At 35.3% G+C, this 27,728-nt stretch overlaps 1 protein-coding gene across 21 annotated transcripts in view; it reads left to right on the top strand.

Moving 5' to 3' along the window:
* Positions 1–27,728, top strand: part of SYCP1 (synaptonemal complex protein 1) — a 141,752-nt gene that overhangs the window by 20,515 nt on the left and 93,509 nt on the right. For 12 of the 21 annotated variants that reach the window (XR_010152649.1, XR_008548577.2, XR_010152646.1 and 9 more), the window contains 8 exons: positions 276–334; positions 1,851–1,920; positions 2,515–2,588; positions 3,873–3,981; positions 11,304–11,398; positions 11,897–12,081; positions 13,399–13,466; positions 21,337–21,398. Coding sequence is in view for 16 of the 21 variants with exons in the window: in XM_063797839.1 (XP_063653909.1) it covers positions 276–334; positions 1,851–1,920; positions 2,515–2,588; positions 3,873–3,981; positions 11,304–11,398; positions 11,897–12,081; positions 13,399–13,466; positions 21,337–21,398 (722 nt within the window). In the remaining 5 variants the exon portion in view is untranslated. Of the gene's footprint in view, positions 1–275; positions 335–1,850; positions 1,921–2,514; positions 2,589–3,872; positions 3,982–5,506; positions 5,561–11,303; positions 11,399–11,896; positions 12,082–13,398; positions 13,467–21,336; positions 21,399–27,728 lie in introns of all 21 variants that reach the window. The other 9 variants (XR_008548576.2, XM_054686022.2, XM_054686019.2 and 6 more) reach the window with 1 other exon arrangement.

Raw genomic sequence — 27,728 nt, forward strand, 5'->3', positions numbered from 1 at the left:
CTTAAGGATCTGAGAAGAGTTGTTAATTTTTTAGTTTGTTCAGCTTTTTACCTGTCGTTAGGATGGAGCAGTGACTTCTAAGCTTCTTCACAACAGACTGAACCCAAACAGCTTTTGATGCAACTTAAAAAGACCCAGTAATGATTTAGATAACCCAATGTTCATCATTAACACAGAATTTTAAATATTTTAATGTTTTCTGGAGGCATTTTGAGTATTGTCTTGTTGACATCTTATTTTAAAATTTAATCTTGAAATTTTTATATTAACAATAGATGAATATGAACGGGAAGAAACCAGGCAAGTTTATATGGATCTAAATAATAACATTGAGGTGAGTGTTAATGAAATCTGAGTATTTTAAACACAGGAATTTCTGAGTAAATTAGAGCGATTGCTACAAAGATATGGACAACTATTCTTACTAAAAAGATTATTATTTATTTGTTGATATATTATTGTATCACTAATAAAATTCCTAAGGTTCTATACTATGAGCATTAATGTTATGTAGGAGCTTTTTGATTTACATGTTAGTGACATCACTTAATTTATCAAATATTTACTGCCTTTTGTCAGAAATCAGCACATTGTGACACATAACTATTAATTTGAAAACATATAAAGTATTATTCATCTGTGTCTGGCTTCTGTTTACATTTGTTTTCTCATCTCCTGTCATTGTCCACTTTGCTTTTCTGCTGTAGTCACTCTTTTATGTTTCTCAAATTTGCCAAGCTCTTTCTGATGGTGGTTCTTTGAATTTGTACCCTTTGCAGAACTTTTATGTCTAAGATCTTATGCACATTTCTAAACTTCATTCTGCTTTTTTGTTATTCTCCCCTTAATACTTTATCTAAAATTTCTATTTGATTATTCCATATATATCCACCTCATTTAACTTTTCTCAAGAGCACATAAAGCTACATGGCATGTATTTGATATATGTGTGTGTGTGTGTGTGTGTATTTGTATTCTTTTTTACACTTTATTGTAAGGTCCAGTAGGGTAGAGACTTTGTCTTCTTTTTTTTTTTTTTTTTTTTTTTTTTTGAGACAGAGTCTCGCTCTGTCGCCCAGGCTGGAGTGCAGTGGCGCAATCTCGGCTCACTGCAAGCTCCGCCTCTCGGGTTCACGCCACCCTTCTCCTGCCTCAGCCTCCGGAGTAGCTGGGACTACAGGGGACCGCCACTACGCCCGGCTAATTTTTTGTATTTTTAGTGGAGACGGGGTTTCACCGTGTTAGCCAGGATGGTGTCCATCTCCTGATCTCGTGATCCGCCCGCCTCGGCCTCCCAAAGTGCTGGGATTAGAGGCGTGAGCCCCCGCGCCCGGCCGAGACTTTGTCTTCTATTCCTATTACCTAAAACAGTTCCTGGCACATAATAGGCACTCAGTAATTAATTAATTAATTAATTAACCTGATTTTACAAAGCAAGATTTGTTGAATGCCGAATGAACACATGCTGCCAGATGATGGAAGTGTAACTTTGGATTCATGGGGAGAGGCCTCACATTAGTGGAGAAGACATAAATAAATAAGCACAAATAAATACAAAATTACAGATTTTGATACATGCTATTAAGTAAATGGCTGGTGTACCAACAATCCATTTGCTGCTATTTTGTATTGTATAACATGTTGCCAGTGCATTTAAGCATCTGGGAAACTAACATAAGGCCCTCTTAATACATTTTTAGTAAGTAATTCAAATTACAGTGTTTTAGTTATTCCAAATTGTGTGGTTTTAAATTTAATGATCACATGATACAAATTTGGTAATATTTTCATAGTTTGAAGAAAGCTATTTAAAAAAATTTAAGTATGATTCTTAAAACTTTATATTTCAGAAAATGATAACAGCTTTTGAGGAACTTCGTGTGCAAGCTGAGAATTCCAGACTGGAAATGCATTTTAAGTGTAGGTATAGGGATCTTACTTAATTTTTATATTACTGTTTTGCTATTTATATTTTTATCAGATTCCGTTAATGTCTTCATCTCTTTAGCCTGATGCTCTGAACTATTTTCTATTTTATTTATTTCTGTAAGCCCCTCTAAATCTTGTGGAATGTGGCAGGGAATTAATATTTGTTAAAAATAATTTTGGGTTTTAAAACTACATCTTTCATGAAATCAAACTAATTTTATTTTTTTTTTAGAAATGTGATTTGGTCTCTTTTTACATATCTTGGTATAGTATGCATGTTAAAATAATTGTATATGTATCATATTATATATATTTAAAACCTGTTGTTTCAGATTAGTGTGTTTTAGAGAATAAACTTTTATATATAAGAATTGTAGAATTTTAGGTTATTATAACTGATATTATTTATATTTACTATTTTACTAAACAGGAGGAAAACAGCAATATTAGCTCATTACAAACTTTTAGAGTTTAATATAATTTAGAGATAAATAAGGAGGTGAAATAAACTTTAAATTTTGTTTGTAATAGAAATGTTATACAATTATGTTATGACATTACAGTATATTTGTTTTATTTTTAAAGTAAAGGAAGATTATGAAAAAATCCAACACCTTGAACAAGAATACAAGAAGGAAATAAATGACAAGGAAAAGCAGGTTTTTTAAAAAACCAACTCTTTGTATTCTTTATATTTGCTAATTCATTAAAAACTTAAAATTTCAAAAGAAGTTTATATTTACTGAAAGTATGATAAATTCCTATGAGAGAATGTTAATATTATACATATATTAATATTTAGCCTTTAGACTCACTTAATTTTCATTGACTCAAATATGTACTCACTCTAGCTTTTTTTGGGTTTTAATCAATTATTCTTCTATAATATTTATATCAGTGGGTAATAGGATATTGCCTCAAAATATATTATTTTGTGAGAACTTTTGTTCAGACAAAAACTTCATGAAATGTATAGATGATCATTGACTACTCAACTTACATTTTGCAGTTTGTTTTGAAATGTGCTATTCATAATACCAATGAAGAGGAACTAAAATATTCTGTTGCGTCTTTCTTTTTTCTTTTTTAGCCTAAGAAAACAAGACACAGATGTTTTTTATATTAATGTCATATAGTGGAAGACTTGAAAATGTTAACTCTATATCCTTTGGCATTCACAAGAATGTTTCAGATTATTATTATGCCATCTCTATCAGTTTCAAGTCTTCTGCTTCTCAAATGGAAAGCAATATATATAATAGAATCCTCTTCTATTTCTCACTATATTTGCAGTTTTTCTTGTCTGATTTGCCACAAGATATCTTCTAATATGGTTAACAGGGATATCTACTTCATAATTTAAAAAATTAATTCACAGTACAGAGAGGATAATAAAAACCACAAAAATAGAGTGAAGTACTGAAACGCTTTTTGGAGTTCTAGGTGCATGGGCAGAGCTTACAGATTGTTGGGCTTCCTTGTAAAATGATGGCATGGCCAGCTAGTGTTTTTGCTGAGGACTCCTAAATGTCATTATTCGTAACACTTTTTTTGCTGGGGGTTTCTAAATTCTTGCTTGTGGATATAAACTTGGCTGATGGCATTCTGGAGCTGAATTGGGCAGGATAGCAAAGACAGACTGAATCTTACCATTATGTATGTTGACTTTTCCATTATATATACCCCCACCCATCCCTGTGCCTGGAATACCGATGTTTAGAAATTGCCTTTTTCAATTTGATATGCCACTGTCTCTTACAAAGATAATAGGGCCAGTTCTCTGAACTACATTGGCTGCCAGGGAGTAGAGACCAGGGTGGGAGGGTTAAGTGGACCAGCTGAAAAGCATGTAGACAATTATACAAAATAATTGTAGGTATTATAAATGTTAAGGTGACATATTTAACTTTTCATATGGATAATGTATTATTTAAATATTTTAGGTATCACTACTATTGATCCAAATCACTGAGAAAGAAAATAAAATGAAAGATTTAACATTTCTGCTAGAGGAATCCAGAGATAAAGTTAATCAATTAGAGGAAAAGACAAGTAAGAGTTTATATAAGATAATATAATGTGCCTTATGTATTCCTCTAGTTATGTTCTAAACATTGACTTTCATTACAAGTTTGTTGTAATGCTTTCTAGTACTGTACTTCTCAATCTGAGTTGGTTCGGTTGGAGGAGGGCATAATAGATTAACCTGGGGAGCTTTTGTAAAATACATGTACTCTTCTTTTCCTTTTTCCATGCTCTTACCTTTTTCAAATGTTTCAACTATATGCTCCACAGAGACAGAGACCTTGTCTTTTTTGTTCACTGACTTGGAACTGTTGCATTCCAAGTGCCGAGAGCAGTGCCTGGCACATATAAGGCACTCAAAATTAATAATATTATTATTTTTTTTGAGATGGAGTCTCACTCTATCACCCAGGCTGGAGTGCAGTGGCACAATCTTGGCTCACTGCAACCTCTGCCTCCCGAGTTCAAGCGATTCTCCTGCCTGAGCCTCCCTAGTAGCTGGGACTATAGGTGTGTACCACCACGCCTGGCTAATTTTTGTATTTTCCTAGAGACAGGTTTTCGCCTTGTTGGCCAGGCTGATTTCGAACTCCTGACCTCAGGTGGTCCACCTACCTGCCTCAGCCTCCCAAAGTTCTGGGATTACGGGCGTGAGCCACTGCGCCTAGCAAAAATTATTTTTTGAATGAACAAATCATATGGGAGCATGATGGAGAGAGTTACTAATTTTTCCCAGAGAGAGACCTTTAGAAAGGCATTAGGGAAAAATTGTTGAACTGTTTAAAAGTTTACTAGACAGTGAACTGGAGTAGACAATACAGGTGGAATAAACGGCTTGTGCAAGTCATGGAAGTAGGAATGTTAGGGTATATTTTTAGTAAACTGACTGGTGTGGCAACATCTTATTGAACTCAGACAGATGAAATTGTAAAAGATTTGGATCCCTTTATGAAGGATCCTGAGTGTTATGTCGTGTTTAGACTGTCTTATTAGGGAATATTTTTCAAACTTTTTTAAACGGCAGGACACTTAGAAGGCATAGTGTTTGTGAAACACCATGCACCTTCCAGAACATTATAGGGATATTATGGCATTTGTTGTTTTTCTATTCTTCAAAACATTCTCTTGTCTTCACATGGCAAATAATTATCTGGTTTCTGCCAATCTATACCTGCTAATTTCATCTTACTGTCATTACTATATGATATACTCCAGATATATTGAAATAATTTAACTTCATCTATATTTTGTGCCCTTTCAATCCCACCCCATGCTTTTGGCTACTTCCTGTACTCAAAATGAATCTCTTCTCTCCACCCCAAGTCTGTTGGCTAAATTCTTAGTAAGGGCATAAACATTACCTGTTTGTCCCCTGGGACTAGGAGTGTCTTGAGGAGGGATTGGGTCTTAAATATCTTTGTAACTGTAGTGTCCAGTATATGGTTTTGCACATAATATGAGTTCAATAGTTGGATGAATGAAATAATATTTAATCTTATCATATAAACTGAAAAAAGAAATAAATAACTGTAATTCTATATGATTCCTGTAGACGCATACCCACTGAAGTGTGTTCATTTAAGTGACTTTTCATTGTTTTCCATAGGTATGTATCTTCCACTTGTTTTTCTCTGTGTTCAGTGTGAATATTTTTTACTGATCTGTTATCTAATCCTGGCTGTGATGTGTCTAATTTGCTTTAAACCTATCTACTGAATTCTTAACTTTAAATGAATCATGTATTTTTCATTTTGAAGTTTCCATTTGATTATTTAAGAGTCCAATTCTGTGGTTAAGTTTTCTCCTCTTTTAAAAATCTCATTTTTCACCTCTTAAATATATATTCGTCATTGATATTTTATAGCTATTCTCTGTTTATTTCAATATATGTCTCATCTGTTGGTTTATTTCTATCGTTTCTTTTTTAAAACTATGGTAAAATACGTGTAACATAAAATTTACCATCTTAATCATATTTAAGTGTCCAGTTCTATAGCATTAAGTATGTTCACATTGTTATGCAACCATAACCACCATCTGTCTTCTCCAAGAACTCACCATCCAAGAACTCTTTTCATCTTGCAAAATGGAAACTCTGTACCCATTAAAAAATAACATCCCATTCCCTTCTTCCTGCAGCTTCTGGCAACCACTATTTGATTTTCTTTCTTTTTACTTTTTTTTTTTATTTTGCTGTTTGGGCATTTGTTGTTATCCTTTGGTGTGCCCTGTAATTTTTAAAATTAAATTCTGTATATTGTAATAAGAAAAATCTTGGAGCTTCCCGATGATGTTGTCTTTTCTCTGCTGGAGAGAAATTGGGGGTGTGTTGGGCTGATTATCTGATTCCAGTTAGAGACTGAGCTAAATGAAAGGAAACTGGCCAAGTATATAAGGTTTTTCAGGTTTTCAATTTTGTTTCTTCAGCTCTTTGAGACCTCTCAAAAGTAAGCTGGCTTTTCTGTACCTTAGCAACAGGCCTCTGCCTGGGTTAAGACAGCATCTTAGTCTTTTGCTTATGCCCAGATCGGCAGATGTCAGTTGTACTTTATCAGTTCACTTTCAGCAGTTTTCTTTTAAGAATCTTAGCCCGTTTAGCCCTTTTATGTCATTTTGTCTTTTCTGGTTGTTTCCACCATGAGAGTTGGTATGCTACTAACTACTCCACCCTGCCTAGAAATATTCATTTAAATTAATTATGATCAACTAATTTTTGTTTTCCTTTTTAATGTTTGCTTGTTATTGCATAATTTATTTTGTCACTTGCTAATAATAGTTGGTTCTTAAAGAGTATTAATTATCAAAAATTTAAATAGATAACAATTAGATTTTACATGATTTCATTATTTCTTATGGCTGAACAGTATTCCAATTTGTGTATATATATATATATATACACACACACACACACATTTCTTTATCCAGTCATCTGTTGATGAACACTGGTTGATTCCATATTGCTATTGTGAATAGTGCTACAATATGTGTATTTTAGTTCTATAGATGGAACATTATTATTACTGTTTTGTACAGACAATATTTATTTCGTTTTACCCATGTATTTTTTTCAATTTCTTTGCTCTTTTTTTTGGTATCTTAAACTTTTCATTCAGACCATTTTCTTTCTGTTTTGAAGAGGAATATTTAGAATCTCCTTTAGTGAGAATATGTTTGTGATTAGCTGTCATAGATTCCATTTGTCTGAAAATTTGTTTATTCATTCTCATCCATAAAGGATATGTTTGCATGATATGTCTTTCTAGGTTGGCACACTGTACATTATTTCTAGACATTTCTTTTAGCACATGGAAGGTATTATCCTTCCTTCCTTCCTTCCTTCCTTCCTTCCTTCCTTCCTTCCTTCCTTCCTTCCTTTCTTGATGGAGTCTCGCTCTGTTGCCCAGGCTGGAGTGCAGTGGCACAATCATGCCCTCAAGTGATCCTCCCAACCCAGCCTCCTGAGTAGCTGGGATACAGGCAGATGCCACCACACCTGGCTAATTTTAACATTTTTTGTAGAGACAGGGTTTCACCGTGTTGCCCAGGATGGTCTCAAACTCCTGGGCTCTAGCGATCCTCCTGCCTTGGCTTCCCAAAGTTCTGGGATTACAGATGTGAACCACCACGCCTGGCTTACTTTGTTGATTTTAAGAAGTCAGTAATATCTTTTCCCTCTCTTATGGATTTTCAGATTTTCTTCATCTTCGATTTTTAGCATTTACAGTATAATATGTTAACTCATACGCTTAGTTTTGTTTAATAGCTTCTTCAATCTGTAAATTACTGTCTGTTACTATTGTTTCTTGGAAATTCTCAACAATAATCTCTTTAGATATTGTATTTGCTCTACTTTCTGTTTCCTCATTTTCTGAGTAAGAAAAAAACATGGAAAAAACCCGTGTTGCATCTTGGGAGGCTGAGGTGGAAGGATCACTTGAGCCCAGGAGTTCGAGGTTACAGTGAGCTATGATTGCTCCATTGCACTCCAGCCTGGGTGGCAGAGTGAGACCCTGTCTCAAAACAAACAAACAAACCAAACAAAACCAAACCCGAAACCAAAATAAAAACCTTCATTAATTTTCTAACTCTTCTTTGACTCTTAATCTCTTTTTTCTATTTCAACAGTTTTGCCTTTCTATACCTTATCCTAATTTCTTTTTACCTATATTGTAATTCACTAATTTTCTTCTCTTTTATTTCTCACACATCATGAAATTCCTCCATTTTATTTTTAGTTACTAAGATGTTTATTTTAAGATGTTATTCTTCTTTTTCTAACCTGCTATTCTACTTTATCTAGTTTTCAATTTCTTCTTATTTTCGAGGTTGTCTTTTCTTTAAATATACAAACCATAGCTGTTTTATAGTCCTTTTCTGATTTTTTTATTTTAAATGTTTGTGATTCTCTTTCTGTCTTGTTTATGATAGTTTTTAGTCAAAGTACCTTGTTTGCTTGTGTGCCTTATTGTTTTTGACTTTATGCTCATTTTTTATACTTGAAAAAAAAGATTACTTGTAGGAATAAGTTAAGGCCTGCTTAACATCCCCCTGGAAGGATTTGCTTTTTTCCCCCCATGCACATGATATTTCTATCCATTTGGGACAACCTTAAGGCAGCTTGAAGGCTTGGGGTGTCCTGAACTATGCAGGTGATTTGAACCTGGGCTGCAAATCTGCCTGTGAGTTGGTTTACTTTTGCTTGCTCCTTACATCAAAACTGTCCCAACTTATTGTACAAAAGTTTACTTCTTAGACACCCTCTACCTTCTGTAATCTTTGGGTTTTCATATATCTTAAATTCTCTATCCCATCATATTTCAAACCAAAAGTCCAACTTTGCCAGGGTCTGCAAATGACCTCTGGGCACAAACAAGTTTTGTGGTTACTTTACTTCTATAGGTTTCTATTTTCTCTTCATTTTTGGCCTGGCAAATTCCTATTTTTGTCAGGAGCTTAATGCTTTAATATTCTTAATATTTGATCGTGAATTTTTATTCCCTTTTACAGGAGTGTTTAAATGACAAAGCTCATCATTATCCCTTTGGAGTTTTCAGTTTCAATTTTATGTATTACTTCTAGTAGTTTTATTGATTTACTGATATCTTCCTTTAGTTTACAAAGTATGTGATAATACTTATTTTTTAAATTTCATAGCCAATAATTCTAAAATATGAAATCTTTGTAGATCTAAGTTGGCCTTTTGTTCATTTTGCTGACTCTGTTCGTGGTGCTTTGTTTCCCATTGTGTTTGTTGATTGCGAGGTCATGTAACTTTATTTGTGGAAATTCTTTAAGCCCTGGATTAGCAGTATATTAGGCCTGGAGAAAATTTGCGTATTCCATTTTCTAGGCTCCTGGGGAAACTTAGGAGCACTTCAAATTAAATTTTGGCTTGGAGCTCTTTGGAAAATTCTGGCAGTATACATTCCGTTCCGATACATGCCTAAGGGCTAGTTTGTGCTTATGATTTTTCAGAGGAGACATTTATCACCAGACCATAAGAAATAGTATCATAATGGACACCACAATCATTAGTCAACATTTCCCTCATCAGGCTGGACTGCAGTGGTGCAATCTTGGCTCACTGCAACCTCCGCCTTCCTGGTTCAGGTGATTCTCCTGCCTCAGCCTCCCCAGTAGCTGGGACTACAGGCGTGCACCACCATGCCCACCTAATTTTTGTATTTTTAGTAGAGACGGGGTTTCACCATGTTGGCCAGGATGGTCTCGAACTCCTGACCTCATGATCCACCCGCCTCGGCCTCCCAAAGTGCTGGGATTACAGGCATGAGCCACCGGGCCTGGCCCAGATTTACTTTTTCTATTTTTTCCCCAGAGTCGGACCAATGACCCTTTCATTCTATGTAGTTTTTTTCAGAATGGAATTTTAAAAATATAAACTTGGCACGTACTTCTGTTGCTTAACATCCTTTATTGTTTTGCATGGTCTTCATGAATTATGAACCAGAAGACTCTGAGCAAGTTATATAAGTCCTGTTATGATCTTGTCCTTGTTATGTTTCCAATCATATCTCCTGTGACTTATTTGTTATACTTCAAGCCTTATGCTCCTAAAATACATTTTCTTTAGATGCCAGAACGTGTCATTCTATCTCTTCTGTGTTTTCCTTTGTATGTGCTCTTACACTTGCCCGTGACCTTTTATCTCCTAACTCCCATTACCTTTGCTAATTTAATTCTTACTGTCTTTCAAATGTTTCAACTCAGCTGCTACTTTCTTGAAGTCTTTAAACTTTTTCTGTCTCCCTGTACCTCTAACCCTGACTGATCTTATTTGGCTTAGGTGTCCCCTGTAGGTAAACTCCCAGAACTTCCAGTGAGTACCCATCAGCACAATCATTGTTTATTTGCCTGCCTGACCAATATATTGTAAATTATCATGAAAATTAGTGTCCAGTTTCTACCATATATCACCATTATCATCTTAATAGCAGTTATCATTTATTGATTATAGATTAGACACTGTGCTTAAGCATTTTAAGTTGCATTATCTTGTTTAATTCTAACAGCAGGTGACTCTTCATAATATGAATAATTATCATTATTCTAACATGCCAGGTGGGAAAAGTAGTCAGACTGGTTAAGTATCATGCCCGAGGCCAGGTAGCTTAGTAAAAGGAAATCGTATAATTTGAATTCAGAGAATATAATGAACTTCTTTTTTCTCCTATTGTTTTTATGATGTTTAAAAATGAGTGCACAAATATAAAACATATAGACTAGTACCTGAGACTTAGTATTTATTAAAAATGGGCTCTTAAGTGGAGTCAAAAGCTTTTATTTATCATTTAATAGAGTATTTTGAAAAATAAAAAAATCAAGATAATCAATAATGAAAATAAAATCGTGAATAATTTTACCATCGGGAGATAAATTACTTTTCATATTTTAGTGTGTATGTTTTCCTTTTGCATACAGTGTTTAAATATTGTTTTAAACCCACTCTTTTTATTCTATATTTTATGAATATCCAAATTAATAATCAATAAAGTTTGTATTACATTTTCAGTGGCTGCATGGTATACCATCCCATATATGTACCTCCATAATTTGTCTACTTTTGGATATTTAGGTTGTTTCTAATGTTTTGCTATTATAAAAAATGTAAATCCTTAAATATTTATTTTTGAGTTCTTGGGAGATAACAATCTTGAAAAGTCAATTAAGCATGATGGTGACCAATATTTGTGTGTCTATATTTGCATATTTTCTTCTCATTTTGGACTATTATCTAAAGGAGGAAAAAGACTAATTGTCACAAATAATACTTAGTTTTCTTGGTATATATCTTCTGCTAAGTACTATCTATTTATAATTTTCTCTTTTAGAATTACAGAGTGAAAACTTAAAACAATCAATTGAGAAGCAGCATCATTTGACTAAAGAACTAGAAGATATTAAAGTGTCATTACAAAGAAGTGTGGTATGATTTAAAAACTCATTAGTGTGTAATAAGTCTCACACTATCAATCAGGCAACAAATATTTATTAAATACTAATACAATGTACAAGGACCTGGAGTTTCAAATAGTTAGAGAAGACACAATCCTAGTCTGCAAAATGCTATAGTTTAGAGACATTGCATAAAAACACATCAAAAGTATAATTAAAATACAAGACCCTGGACAGGTGACAACAGGGTGGTTTAGGTAATAAATTAATAGTTCTAAGAAATGAAAGAACAGTATGGCTGGTTTGGCTAGGAAGGCTCCATGGAGGAGCTGGAACTATAGGTGGGATTTGGAGAACAGTGAATTGAAATAAGAGTAGTGGGTGGGCATTCCAGGGTAGGAAGGAGGAATAATAGTTAGGAAAATATGAGGGTGGGAAAGGGGCAGTAAATGTATAGAAGCAGATAAGTTCAGCTTTTTTGGTTAAGGCCTTGGATCATTGCTCTTATTTTATACTTTATTTCATTTAGAGTACTCAAAAGGCTTTAGAGGAAGATTTACAGATAGCAACAAAAACAATTTGTCAGCTAACTGAAGAAAAAGAAACTCAAATGGAAGAATCTAATAAAGCTAGAGCTGCTCATTCGTTTGTGGTTACTGAATTTGAAACTACTGTCTGCAGCTTGGAAGAATTATTGAGAATAGAACAGCAAAGGTAAAATATTTATTATTTTTAATACACAAAATAAGTGAATAAAAAACAATTTACTTTTAATATTCAATGCCATTTTCTTTGCATTGCCAACTGATGTGTGTAATTCATATAACAACTGTAGTCAGGTCTCATGTATAAAGTGGGAATACATTTTAAAAGTTTCTTTGGATAGACAGATATCTTAGGAAAAGATGTAAAAGAAGATGTTCTCTAGGATAGTTCTCATGTATGCTTTGCCATAGAATTTAGTTATATACATAAACTCATGAAGGGTTGATGCAGTGCTATGATATATTTAATGACTCTGTAGATTATTATTAGCTTCCTAGAAGTAGCTTCCAGGCTGTCAGGTTTATCTTACTGAGGTCTGTAGACCTTTCTGATTTATAAATTTAGCAGCTAGCCTGGCATAGGTAAGTACTACTCTATGTTTATTAAATTAACCAATTAATCAGTATCAATTTAATTAATATAATTAATTATCATTAACTTATTAAATAAATGGTTTCACAAATGTGATTACATAAAAAATAAACTAGTATTTTCATTTCATCTAAATAGCAGTTTTTCTAACGCTTGAGTGTTAAAGACTCTATTTTCTACTACTCTATATTAAGGAAATATTTATATAAAGCTGTGTTAGGAGGCCTAGATAATTATTTTTTGTCTCATTAGCATTAGGGTTAATTAAGTTTGGTAGGATAAAGGAGAACAGGTTTCTCTCTGAAGCCATAGCCGGGGCCTAGCAATATTTTTTCTCTGTTGCTTGTGCATGGTGAGGGAAAAGCTAGCCTTTCTAGCTCCCCTAATTTATATATTTTTGATTGACCTATCCAGTGATTTTTCATTTTTAAAATGGTAGGTTACCTAAGATTCCTCTATCCCTATTACCTCAGTTTTATACTTTGAGGAAACAGAAAGCCAGAGAAGTTAACCAAATTATACATGTTCTCATAATTATATTGTTCCTAAGGCAGAATTCAGTATAATAGTAGTTACATACTCATTTTCTTTCAGAGTTCTAGGATGCGTTAATCTGATTATCATCAACAGCTAAGAGAAAACTTATACCATAAGCTTTAAGGTATATCTATGTATATTACATAAATGTAATATACAATTATGTATTTATAATAGTAATATCTTATTTTAAGATGTTACACTATATGGTGCAGAGTAGGTACTTAATAAATGTTTAACAATCCAGTGGGTGAATCTATTCTAAGATATATCAGTTGCTAAATTGCACCAATTTTAGTTATGAGATGAATTCTGACTAAAATAATATTTTGTATTGAAAATGATATATTTTACAAGATTGGAAAAAAATGAAGATCAATTGAAAATACTTACCATGGAGCTTCAAAAGAAATCAAGTGAACTGGGTAAGACTTAGAGACTAATGTGTGTACTTTAATAATATTAACTTATTATAGAATCATAAACACTGTTTTGAAATAAAATATAATTTCTCCTCTGTCATTTGCCAGTAGAGATTGCTTGATAATATTTTTATTTCAGTATTTGAAGGTAGAAAATTTAAACCTTAAGAAAGAGTGTTTTATTCAGTTTTATTATGCAGTTAATAGATATTTAGACGTGTGGGGAGCCTAAGAGAGGTCTGAGGCTCCTAACAGAATACAACTAAGAGAAGTTGATATTCTGTTTTCTTTATTTTAGGATTCAGAGACCTTAATAATTCTTTGTGAGAAATGTCTGTTATTGTTTAATTGAATTTTGAAATTTCATTGCTTTGTCGTGTTACATTATGTACTATTCACAGGAAAATGTGATCCTGTTTTATCATAAGGTGTTATTAAAATTCAACAACTTTCATGGCCATGAGAGAGACATTCTCTACAGTAGTTATTTTATAATTTATGGCCATGTAATTCGATAATTCTAATAACCTATGCTTCATATTCATAACTCTTCATATCTACAAATGTGGAAAATTGCAAAGAATAAAGTATTTTCCAATTTTAGTGAAAAAATATTTTTTATAAATTAAAAATATTCATGAATTGACAAATATTTTATAAAATATTTTCATTACTTTATGTAAGCTTTATTATTAGATTTAAATAGTTGTATAATTAAAATAATTATCAACTAAAATATTACCTAGTATCGGAAATGTGTGCTTTACATTTCACAAGTAGTTAGGTTGTTTGGTTGAACTTTTGGACCATATTTATCCTTTTTTTTGGTGAGGCTTAATTTTCCACTATAGATTAACCCTTTATCATGTAAAATTGTACTATCAAATGCAAATAATTTTATCTTCTTAGGATAACTTTAAATTAGAATGGTTATAATATAAACCATTCCATTTTTTATTCTTCCTTCGAGCATAAAATAGTGTTTTAAATCATTATATATACCTATACTTACTTTTAAAAAATTATTATTATACTTTAAGTTCTAGGGTACATGTGCACAACGTGTAGGTTTGTTATATAGGTATACATGTGCCACATTGGTTTGCTGCACCCCTCAACTCATCATTAACATTAGGTATTTTTCCTAATGCTATCCCTCCCCCAGCCCCCCACCCCACAACAGGTCCTGGTGTGTGAGGTTCCCCTCCCTGTGTCCATGTGTTCTCATTGTTCAACTCCCACTTATGAGTGAGAACATATGGTGTTTGGTTTTCTGTCCTTTTGATATTCTTGCTGAGAATGATGGTTTCCAGCTTCATCCATGTCCTTGCAAAGGACATGAATTCATTCTTTTTTATGGCTGCGTAGTATTCCATGATGTATATGTGCTACATTTTCTTTATCCAGTCTATCATTGATGGACATTTGGGTTGGTTCCAAGTCTTTGCTATTGTGAATAGTGCTGCAGTAAACATATGTGTGCATGTGTCTTTATAGTAGCATGATTTATAATCCTTTGGGTATATACCCAGTAATGGGATTGCTGGGTCAAATGGTATTTCTAGTTCTAGATCCTTGAGGAATCGCCTCACTGTCTTCCACAATGGTTGAACTAATTTACACTCCCAACAGCGTAAAAGCATTCCTATTTCTCCACATCCTCTCCAGCATCTGTTGTTTCCTGACTTTTTAATGATCACCATTCTAACTGCTGTGAGATGGTATCTCATTATGGTTTTAATTTGCATTTCTCTGATGGCCAGTGATGATGAGCATTTTTTCATATGTCTGTTGGCTGCATAAATGTCTTCTTTTAAGAAGTGTCTGTTCATATCCTCTGCCCACTTTTTGATGGGGTTTTTGTTTTTTTCTTGTAAACTTGTTTAAGCTCTTTGTAGATTCTGGATATTAGCCCTTTGTCAGATGGATAGATTGCAAAAATTTTCTCCCATTCTGTAGGTTGCCTGTTCACTCTGATGGTAGTTTCTTTTGCTGTGCAGAAGCTCTTTCATCTAATTAGATCCCATTTATCAATTTTGGCTTTTGTTGCCATTGCTTTTGGTGTTTTAGTTATGAAGTCTTTGCCCATGCCTATGTCCTGAATGGTATTACCTAGGTTTTCTCCTAGGGTTTTTATGGTTTTAGGTCTTACATTTAAGTCTTTAATCCATCTTGAGTTAATTTTTGTATACCTATACTTATTTTCTTTAGAATTGTTTAATTTAATGTCTTAGGCTAAGGAAGAATTTTGTTTCTTAAAATGTCTTTAATGGATATTTATTTGTAATAATTCAGTCTATTATTGAAATTAAGTGGCTATTTGTCATATTAAAAATGCAATTGTATTATATGATTTTCTCATAGTAGAGCAATATATTTTGACAAATTTGAAAAAAGTATTCTAGAATTGTGAAATAGAACCATGTGTGTTTTTTAGCATTGCCTTAGATGTTGTAGGAATGTATAGAAGTAACATACCATCCTTTTGAGAAATCTCTGATTATTGTTGGAGGAAGCTTAAATACGTAAAACCCTTAGAGTAATGGTGTCCAAAATGAAGGGGTGAGCAAAATTTCCTTTAGGAAAAGGGAAGAACATATTAGAATTTCTATTTTTATTTATTTTTATGTTTTAAATATGTTTTATAATGAACAGTATAATACATATTTATATTTTATAAATTTATATTTATAAACATTAATTTATAACATTGATTATACATTTATGTAAATATAAATATGCATTTGTGTTTTATACATACTAATATATTTTGGGTGAATGCTCACAGATTTCTTATTGATGGAGGTATGTTAATACTGATACCAAGAGGAAGCCTAAGATAGCAATGTGTACTGCATAGTTGGAAAAGGCTTATGGGAAAGGTAGATTTAAATTTAAAAGTAGACTTTAAGGCTTTGGATAGTTGTAGAGGATGAAGGAGTGTACAAAACATCATGTGTAGGAAGGTAGCATTAACAGTGACATAGATACTCTACTTCTTTGGGTGACAATATGGTCTCAAAACCAGAAATCTTGAAGGATATTCTGTACTATTTATTCTCCTTCCCTTATGCTTTACTGCTAATTGGTTATGTGGTGCTCCTTAACACCTAACTCATAAAATATAACTAACTTAAAAGTTCCTCTTAACTATCATTTGAATCTTTTCCTTTTCTTGATTTCCACAGATCTAGAACAGTTCAATTCCTCATTTTCTCTTTCTTGGTTTTAGAGTTTCAGGATGCATGTAAAGAACATAATGGTACAAAAATTGTATTTGTAAGATTAATCATCAAACCGTGCTTCAGATTACCCCCATTTGTCCTAATCTTTATTCATCCCCCCTTGCTATATTTAACTAAGCTTCTGTTTGCTTTGCCTTTCTTTAATAATCTTTTTTCTTACCCCAACAACTCTCATTCTTCTTTGTTTCCTGGCTACACTTTACATTCTTCCTTGATGGTATTTTCTTAGACTTACATCTTGGTTAAAGTGGTCTTCCATCATTTCCTCAGCAGTCTCAATCCTCAAAACACTTTTAACCTATGTACTGCTCAGATATAGCCTGCTCTACTCCTTGTATCTTTTAGGTCAGACGTCTTTGACCAGTGCTATTATAGTTACAATAGCTTGAGAATCAGTCCTTTTCTTTCTAGGATAGCCACCTTTTGCTCATTTTCTACATTGCTGCTAGACTGTTTCTTTAAAAATACAAATCTGATTATTCTATGTGGCAAATTTAAGAGGCATCTCATTGCCTAAGTTCAAACTACTTAGATATCATTTATCTTTTCATTGTTCATTTAAAGAGTGGGAGTACTGCATACCAAGTGAATTGAAGTCAACTGCAATAGGAAATCTTTGGCAAGTAATTTTTTCTCAGTTTCTTAACTTGTTACAGTTTTCTTTGCTGCTTCATGCGTTGCCCATCTTCAATTCAGTCTAATATTGCTGTAAATGTGTCTTATTCTTGTACTTATTTTTCCATATCTGGATCTATCTTTGCTTTCAATTTGGTATGTAACAGATTCCCCTCCTAGTAGGTTCTATTGCTTCTGCTTTGATTATCAGATATATAATATAGTAACTATTGAACTAAGGCTTAGATGTTTATTCCTTATTTAGCCTTGGATATGTAATGAGGAATGTAACAGACATGGTATTTGTTCTCATGAGGTTTGCACTCTTCTTGGAGAGACATACAAAACAAATAATCACAAATAAATATTTAATTATAAATTGGGATAAGTGCTATGAAGGAAATAAAAATGATGCAATGCGGTGGCTGCAATGGACTGTGTGGGCCAGTCCGCAGGCCTACAGGCAAGCGCATGTGGGTGAGTGCCAGCTGTGGTGGTAGTGGCAGGCCTGGCTGACCCTTCATCAGGCACCCAGGAGGAGTGCTTAGGTGCTAATGGTGGTGGATGGGGCAGTGTGATCCCTAGGCTCTTGGACAGTGTACTCAGGCACTTGAGGGAGCAGAGATAGTCCTCGTGGGCCTATCTTCAGGCTTCCCAGTTGTGTTTATAGGTGCTGGCTCTGGTGGGCAGGGGTGGGGTGATTCCTACGTCCCTGATGGAGCACTCAGGTGAGTGCTGCAGCAGTTGTGGTGAGCTGGGGGAGCCTGCCCTTAGAGCTTGTGCAAGTGTGCTGCGGCCCTGCTGCCAGGGAGTGTGCGATTGTTGTAGGTGGCAGCAGCTATAGGCAGGCCTCTGAGGAGTGTGCGCTTCAGCCCCAGGCATCAGCTGTCCGTGAGCCTGTACTCAGGGCATGTGACCCCGCTGCTGGGGGCAGTCAGGTTGCTGCTAGTGGTTCTGGCTTCACCTGGTAGCTGGCAGTGGCAGTGGTTGTGGCTGTGAGCAAGGTAGCTTGTCCTTGGGGTGTTTGCAAATGTGTGATGGCCCTTCTGCTGGGGTGACATGGGATTGATGCCATTGGCTTATGCTTTGGCTCCAGCAGCAGCAGCCAGTAGTAGCAGCTGCAGGAGCGGGAGCCTTTTCCTGGCGCACGCACGGGAAGATGTGCTGCAGTCCTGCTGTTGGTAGGGGGCAGGGTTGCTGCCAGTGGGGTGCACTTCAGTCTTGGTAGCAGTAGCCAGCAGTGAGTATTGGCAGGGGGGGGATGTCAGTGGGGCTCCAGAGATATGGAGATGCGGGGGTTGCTGGGCCCCAGAGCAGGATATAATCTCCTGGGGGCTGGGCTCTCAAAATGGTACTGGGCTATAGCTGCTTAGAACTCAGAGGGTGGGTGGGACCCAGCATAAATTCCCTCTATGGAGCAATGCCTTTGTGAGATCTCTAGGCAGCTACCTATGTTAATCTCAGGGTCCAAAGGAGTCTACAATGGCTAGGATTACAGGAGTCTGCAGTGGAACTGTGGATGGTTGGGGCTTTCTCACTTACCCTTTCCCTGCATTAGGGAGCCTTTCCAGGCTCCCAGCCCATTCTGAGCAGGCTGCCTAGCTTTCCTCTCCTTCCTTGCCTTAGGTGTTTCCTGACACATCTCTTTTGAATTCCAGTGTTCTTTCTTAGAGGATCTATTTGAAGTGTAATTTATCTACTCACTAATTTAGTTATTCTTTGTGGAGGAGGTGAGTGGGCAGATGCCTCTAGTCAGCCATCTTGAAGCCTTTCTTGTTTTTAAACTTTCGTCTTACATTTTCTACCTCTTTGTTCTTTTTCCTGAATTGGGAGGTATCTCTATCCTATCTCTGTCTGTATCTCTATCTTTATCTGTATCTGTATCTGTATCTCTATCTCATCTCTATCTTTATCTGTATCTCCATCTGTATCTGTATCTGTATCTCTATCTATCTCATCTCTATCTCTCTATCTAAATTTGTTTCTCCCTTGCTAATTCAATCTTTAAATATGTCTGTTTTGCTATTTTCAAAATCTCAGTTGTCAAATTTTAAATTTCTAAGAGCTCTAGGTAATCTATTTCAGGGATCTGGTATCCTGTTGGAACACTATACTTAGTCAAATATCTGTTTCTGTTCACTCTATTAACTCTTTTTCTTTGGGTTTTAGTTTTTTTCACAGTTTAATTTGGAGCTTTCTTTTTCATTGTTTTGCTTTTCTTCACAAATTGTTGGTACCTGATTGTTGACTCTCTAAGTATAAGTATTCTTCTTTTCCCACTTGTGTATTACAATCTAATTCTTCTGATCATGGGAGTGAGTGGGAGTTGCTGTGGGGAAAGGTGGGCATAGCAGCTTGTCTTTTACTATAGGGGATGTTTATCCTGCTTAAGAATAATAAGCTATTTGTAACACTACCTCATCTGCCACCCAAATTCCTAGGATCCTTACTTTATCCTGAGGTGGGCTTTGTGGTGAGAGGTATGGTCACTTGGTCTTGTTCCACATAGCCTTCATTGAATTAGTGTGAGTTTTTTTTTTTTTCTCCAAGGATTCCTTAATTTTCTGGTTTGTTAATGATAGTCTCTTATTTTGTTAATGTTGTTCTTTTATATATATTTTTTCTCGTACTTTTTTTTCTAATTTTGTGGGATTGGGGTGAGAGAACATATAGAGACATGCTCAGTCCACTGTCTTTAATCAATTTTTGAGTTTTTAAAAATTAAGTATTTTTACCTGAAATAACACTTTCTAGTTAAATAAACTATGTATACGTCAGGTTTTTCTTTTGGATTCTATATTGACATTTTATATTTTGTTAATTTTCTTTAAAGACTGTGGACAATTATTGCAAGTATTTTAAAAAATGTACAGAGTTTGAGAAATTTTCAGTAAGTCTATTACATTTCCATTAATCAATAATGACCCTTAACAGTGAGGAAGGACAATATTTCAGACACAATAAATTTTTAGCTGACAGCTGGACATATTAGGGAACTCTGTAGGCAGTTTCTTTTTTGGTTTAATTTTTTGTGGGCAGGTTAAAAATATAAGAAAGTTGAAAAATGCGGGAGGCTTGGGCTGGAAAGATTTTTCAATTTATTAGCATAATGTTGAACTCATGGAACTGTAGAAAGAAAAACATTGGGCTTTATTTTTTAGGATGGCAAGAAAGAAGGCTGTCAGCAAAGAAAACAAGAACAGGAGGTAGAGAGGAAACAGGACATAAGAATAGTGCAAAATCAAAGAGGAAAAAATGGGGAGAAGTTAATAGTATCAAATAGTACAAACCTCCACAATGATGAAGACTTAAGAATTGTATCACAAAATGGTTATTGGTGATCCTTAAGATGACAATTTTATTATTATGGTGATAAGCATTAGTTTTACTTGGAGTTCAAAATGAAATGTGTAGGTAGCAAATAGGAATTTGTTGGAAAAACAAAGTAAGAAATTTGATAGCTGCTTGAAAGAGCAGAAAGGTCAGGTATTGTTTTATAATCAAATAGAATGTTTAGACGAGATAAGGGAAATTAAAGATTCCTCTACATAGAATCTGTGTATATTGGTAGCGTAAGGGCAAAGTCTCAGAGGAGGTGGGAATGTTGAAATCCAAAGTACAATGCTCAGAGTTAGCTTGAGAAAAGAGAATCACTTATTTTAAGTTTGGAGTGAAGATTAAAATGTCAGATGTTTAGACAGTGATGAGTTGAAGGTAAATGTACATTCTGACCTCATTTCAAATATATTTTATATAGATTTATTGCTTATTTTGCTTTATGAACTTTGGGTTATTTGGCAATGGCATTAACTTTAGAGAAACATTACTATTAATATTTATCTTTTATTAGCTTTGCATAGTTAGATTTGGACTCCCTCTATGCTTTACATTGCTCTAGTTGCATTTGTCTCTCCTGATTTTTCCCTTTTGCGTAGTATTATGCTTGTTCCTTCTGTCTCTTTTCTTATTCTTTTAATCCAGCTTTTTAACACATTTTTTTTTGCTCATTTTAGAAGAGATGACTAAGCTTACAAATAACAAAGAAGTAGAACTTGAAGAATTGAAAAAAGTCTTGGTAAGTATAGTCTTTCCTATTAATATATAGCAATTACTTTTCAGAAGAATATTGAATCCCTTAACTTATAGACTCTCACACTATAGATGTTTTATACTAATTTTTTCAGCTAAAATGTAAAAATTATATTTGGTTTTAAGTAAAGATGCATTTTTTAGACCAATTTTTATATACCTTGTTAACTGTCTTCATCAAGCTGTTTATATCATTTGAATATGTGTTGATAGCACACTAAGATCAAATTTGCATGTTATGTAGCTGATTGTAAATTTGGTAATTTTGGATGTTGTACCCTTTGAACAATAAAGATGCAATTTTGAAAAAGGTGTATGATATATATTCAGTACCTATATTTAATGTTCAGGTAAAATCATGTTTAGTGAAGATGTAGGGTAAAATTTCATTGTATTTTAATTGATTACAGTATATAGAACATGGGTCAGCAAACTGTCTGTAGAGGACTAGATAGTAAATATTTTACAGTTTGTGGGCCATACATGGTCTCTCTTTTCTCCTTCTCTGCCTTTGCCTCCTCTGCCTTCTCTCTTTTATTTTTAAGAACCTTGTAAAAATATAAAAACCATTCCTAGCTTAAGGGTCTAGGAAAAGAGACTGCAGGCTGAATTTGTCTTGCGTACTGCAGTTTTCTGGCCCCTGATGTAGAATATAATATTGTTTATGATGACTGATAATTGATTTTGTGTTTACCTATCACATCGCTACCTGATTTTGCAGCTCCTAGTTCTTCTGTCCCTTGGGGAGCATTATTTTAAAATATTTTTCTTTTCTCCATTTAATTGCTCTGGGACAAACTCTTTGTAACTAATAATAATGTTTTCGGTGCTTTCAGATTTATTAATGCATACTTATACAGGTCTTAGCTTAAATGTCACTGCTTTATGAAACCTCTCTTGATACTCTAGGCTAGGTTTAGGTCTTTGTATGGCTTATTTCCATAGCACCCTGAATTTTTCCTTTGTAACACTTATCACAAATGACATTCATTTATTTTTGGTATTATTATTTAAGGCTTTATTCACCCTTTAGACTCCTTACCTAGCATAGTGGCTGGCCCATAGTAGGTGCTCAATAAATAAATAGTGGAATGAATGTATGCTTCAATAAGGGTTAGGAGCCTTTGTGTTGTTTACCTTGTAACTCTAGTACTTAGCACAGAAAGTGACACTTTGTAACACTTTATAAATATTTGTTGAATGAATACTAAAGCATTGGCTTTTATATAACGATTCACTTCTGCATGGACAAGGACTGGTTTGGAGGTTTTGTTATTGTTGTAGGAAAAAACTAGGTTCTTGTCACATGACCAGGAAAGATTAGGCTTGCAGACATTTTGAAGGGTGTGTAAGGCAGGCTTTATTTGGTGAAAAGTGAAAAAAGGGAAACAGGGACTGTCAGCAAAGTGAGAGTGCTGCTAGCAAGCTTTCTGCCTCGCAGATTGAATCCCCAGTTACCACACAGGAATAGGAGGGGTCAGGCTCCTCTTTCTTGCAAATGGCATGAACTTCCCAAGGCCCCACCCTGTCCTCCCAGTGCACAGGCTGGTCGGAGGTTCTCCGGGGAGACCTTTTTACTTGGAGACCTTTTTACCTTCTCCATTCTAAAGAAGTACATCTAACTGCCATTAGAATAAGGATAAGGATAAGGACAAAGACCAATCTTAATTGCTTCCTGCTGACATGAGGTGCTGTTTTGGGGAAACAGCAGTCAGATCTCCCTCAGAGACGTATCTAAGGATTCCTGGCAAAAGGGGCCAATGTCTGAAGCTCTGGTTGCATGACCGTTTTGGAGTTTGTTTGATGGCCTGAAGGTGAGAAGACACAAACAGGGTTATTAGAAAATATGTATCAAAATAAAATGTGGGGTAGGTGGTAAGGACAGCTCAAAAATCCCAAGGCCTTTTACCAGTTTGCACGGGGAAGGGAGGGCCAAAAGCCTGACTGGTAAGAAAAACTTTTACCCTTTTGCTGGTATGTCAGGCTTCTGGGTTCCCTTCCCCTGAGCCCAATCCTAAGCTGACCAGTTTAAGGTTTGAGAAATTAACTCTTCCCAGTTTGGAGGATGCATCTGAGGGGAATCTCCCATAGTACAGAGACACAATTACCTATCAGTGAAGAGAGGAGATAGGAGGAAAAAGGAAAAAAGAAGGTTTTTTTCCAAAGGAGTCCCAGGAGTTCAGGATGCATTTGAAAGGGGTACAGACTGAAGATGAATGGCTACTCATCTAGAAAAAGGAGAGCAGGCATCACTAGCAAATACCAGGGATATGTGAGGGAGGGAAAGTGAGGCATTCCTCTTTCTTTCCTCTGTTCTTGCATCCCTGAGTCCTGGCAACCATGACAGGTACCACCCATTGGTATTTTAGTGGCTTTCACTCATGTTAACAGGGGAGCCTAGAGGGTGGAAGTATCTGCTCTTACCCACATATGCTATGTCTCCCCTGCTGTCAGTAGCCTTTGAATTCCCTAGACCTCATTTATGTCATGGATATGAGCATAGACTTTATCCATGAAATGGGAAGCTTGGCTTAATTGGCAGGAATCAGCCACACTCACCTGCACTGTGCCTTTTAACTTCCCTTATTGTCAGCCTCTGGATCCAGTTTTCTTTCCTAGTGCTTTGACCCAAAGCTTGGAATTGAGTTTGGGACCAAAATGTGTCTCAGGGGTGTTGCATGGACTCCTTATCGTAAGCTGAATGCTAAGGTAACACTGTGGAACTGAGTTTTCCTCCAACAAGGGAGAGAAAAGGATGTCTTGTGACATGCCCAGATAACTGGTGGCTATCATTATGCTTGCTAAGATTTGGGTGCATTGTGCTTGGCTTTGGCTAGCTCCCTTGGTCTTACTTTCCCAAAAAAGAAACCTCCAGGTGATGGGCACCTTATTTATTCCCATGATCTGTCCGGATTTGCAAGATAATTGCTCAGAACTAGAATATTGATCCAGATTTTTACATTACCCATCCCCTTTTCTTCCTTCTGAGCCACATCTGGAGAATGCTGCTTGGTTCATAGGAACAAGCAGGATTAGTCTAAAATGTAGGCAAAAACTTAAAAACAACTAATGAGTTTAGAAAGTAATGACAAATGTATGATAAGTTTTGAAACATAATTTCTCTCTCTCCAGTCCTCATTTTTGTTAAAAAAACAAATCATGATAGGACTGAGTTGTTTGCAAAATAGACTTTAGTCTTATACTTGGCCTGATTTTTTGCATAAAGTACAGCAAGAATAACTATTTCTACATAGGACTTCTAGATTGGCTTTGATGGTACTCTGTTCCACAAGGAATCTCAGATAAGACCTTTTAAGGCTAGGCCCAGCCATGGGTTTGTATCCTCAAATACCTCTGAGTTGGGTAATCCTCTCCTTCTAAGGTCCCAAGATATACTTGGAACTCCTGGCCTGTTAGAAAGTGACATTCGTTACTGACCACAGGTCAGGAACCCTGTACGGGGCTGTGCAGACAACAGTGTGAGGCCAGTTTTTTCCCAAGGGTCTTTTATTGGCTCTGCAAGTCAAGTTTGACTCCTTAAAGGGAAGCATACCCTTCCAGTCAAAGCCTTGGTAAAACAACCAGTTTCTTTAATTGCATCCTGTTGCAAAAGAAAATGGATTCTTATTGCACTGATGCAAACAACTATATTGCCGTAAGTTAAGAATACTCACAGATAGTTTCCAAATTCTAGAGGAACCAGGCAGAGAGAAATAAACATGCTCTAAATTTTGTTCACAAGTGTATACCTTACTCAATTATTAAAGGCTGTAAATAGTCCAAAATGTTTCCTTTACTCTGAAAAACAAAACAAGGATCAGCAATATTCCAAGCAAAAGTCAAAAAGATTGCTTCAGTTTTCTGAATTCGTTCAGTTAGCTCTTCTTTTCCTTGATATTCATGAACATTTTAGCTCTTCATGAATTCTGTACATTTCCCTTTATTCCAGTGTCATAATCTTCAAAGTTATCAGACCTGTATTTGAGAGCACCTGTCAAAGTTCTATAGCTTATTATAAACCATCTTTTGAAAAGAATTAAAACAAGACAACAATTGTCTGTGAATAACGAAATGTCCAGGGTAGTTACAATTAGAAACACAATTGACAAAGAAGTTTGGTACCTCCGTGGTTTACAATAACTTAACCTTAATTGTGATTGATAGTATACTCAGACATTAGAATTTTAGAAATCCCATACAATTTGGGAACATATATTAGTATTATTCACCAAAATATAACCTAAAGAATATTGAACACCATTTTGGCAATCCTATGTAACTAAACATGTCACATAATCCTGTTTACCTCTTTTCTGGATACTCCAGAGGCCCTTCTGAAGCATCGGAAAAGCCTGGCATCAGGAAAGGCAATTTTGAAACTGAAGCTTGATTTTGGGAAGCCTGTAAAATATGTTAGAGGTTGAAAACACTTAATGTTATGAAATAGAATTCCAGATGACATAAATCATTTATTTTGCCAAAGTCGTGATTCAGAAACTTTTATAACCTGTTACAAATTTTGCTTAAGAGCAGATTAGTGCCTTATGAATACCTCGTTGTGCTTTTATTTTAATGCTCAATTTACAGAAAAACCCTATAATGCCTTTTTGAATTTAGTCAATATATGCACACACAGAGTTTTTGCAAGATTAATTTTTACAATCCTTCCACCACTTGTTTGAACTTTTAACTTTATCTAATTTGAAACAATTCTTTAACCTTAGGCAAGAATTTACATTTTTAATGCCTTCTTATAACATTTTTTTTTTTTTTTGAGATGGAATTTCGCTCTGCCACCCAGGCTGGAGTGCGGTGGCGTGATCTCAGCTCACTGCAACCTCTGCCTCCCAGGTTCAAGTGATTTTCCTGCCTGAGCCTCCTGAGTAGCTGGGATTATAGGCGCCCACCACCATGCCTGGCTAATTTTTGTATTTTTTGTAGAGATGGGGTTTTGCCATGTTGGCCAGGCTGGTCTCAAATTCCTGACCACAAGTGATCCACCTCCCTCGGCCTCCCGAAGTGCTGGGATTACAGGCATGAGCCACTGCACCTAGCCTCTTATAACCTTTTATTAAAAACACATTTTACTGTTCTTACACACCTCACATGTAAATCTATTTCCAGTAGTCTCAATTACATGTCATAATAGTAACTTTTAGCAATTTTTAACTTCAATGTAAAATCTGGTAAGTTGTTTTGAGTATGTGCTAGGAGCAGCTAAGGTTTGACTTCTTCCTGCATAATTAAGGGTGTGGTTAGTTCCATATGTCCCCATGCCTTACCAAGTTGAACAGTTCTCAAAAACCAAAAAGCAGTTTATAACCTTAAAACACTTAACAAACCTTGCATCTGACCTGCATAATTTAGTCCACCTATTTATATTTTGATGATATCTGCTTTTTACCAATAATCTTTAAGTCAGTCTTTATTTTACAAAGATTAAAGTTATATGAACTGAAAGGTACCACAGCTTTTATCTTCCCTTTAAAAAATATTTGATCCAAGCACTTATCTTCCTTTAAGCCAATTAATTAGAGCTCTTTTTAGAGACATCACACATATGTAACCACATAGACAGGCAGAAGAAACCCCAGTTGTCATAAGATCTTTTCAAATGGGGAGAGGAATCTATCTGCTTTTAATTCCTGGGGTTCCATGAGGATAGGAGAGGTCTCTCCCCACTCAGATGTGCATTAAAAGTGGCAAGGCAAAATCGAGAAAAATAATTCAGTCAACTGAAAAAAACCTTTTCCCAGAAAAACAAGGTCCAATAAAAGGAAAACATAAAGGCCTTATAAATAGAGCTATAACTTGGATATCCACTTTAATTAAGCTGAGTGCTCCTTAAGAAAATCCTTTTAACTCCATTATTAGCCAACTTTAGTTGGGCCAAGCTACCAATACTTCTGGCTTTCAAACTTTACTAAAGGCTCAGAGAAAGGAAAATCCAAGGCAGTGCGTGGAGGAGAAGAGAGTCAATAAGCAGCAAAAGGTTATGCAGATATGAAACCATAAAGGACTCATTCGCTAAGCTAGGATTGAACCTGGGGCCACCATTGTAAAATGGCAAAGGCTAGAATAAAACATTGCTATGTGGTTACAGGTCTTGCTCCCAAGGACAGCAAGATGGAGGCCTGCAGCAAAGTTTGCTGAGGACTATACAGAAAGTCATGCAAAGCACGCTAGATTGGTTGCAGCTTAAGACGAACCTCACAAATCCTTTCTCACAACTAAAACTACAGAAAATATAAATAGTGATCCCCATCATTCCTGGCCCAGCAAAATGTCTTCCAAAAAGAAAAAAACCTGGTTTCAA

This window comes from Pan troglodytes, chromosome 1, assembly GCF_028858775.2.
Source record: "Pan troglodytes isolate AG18354 chromosome 1, NHGRI_mPanTro3-v2.0_pri, whole genome shotgun sequence".
NCBI classification, from domain to species: Eukaryota; Metazoa; Chordata; class Mammalia; order Primates; family Hominidae; genus Pan; species Pan troglodytes.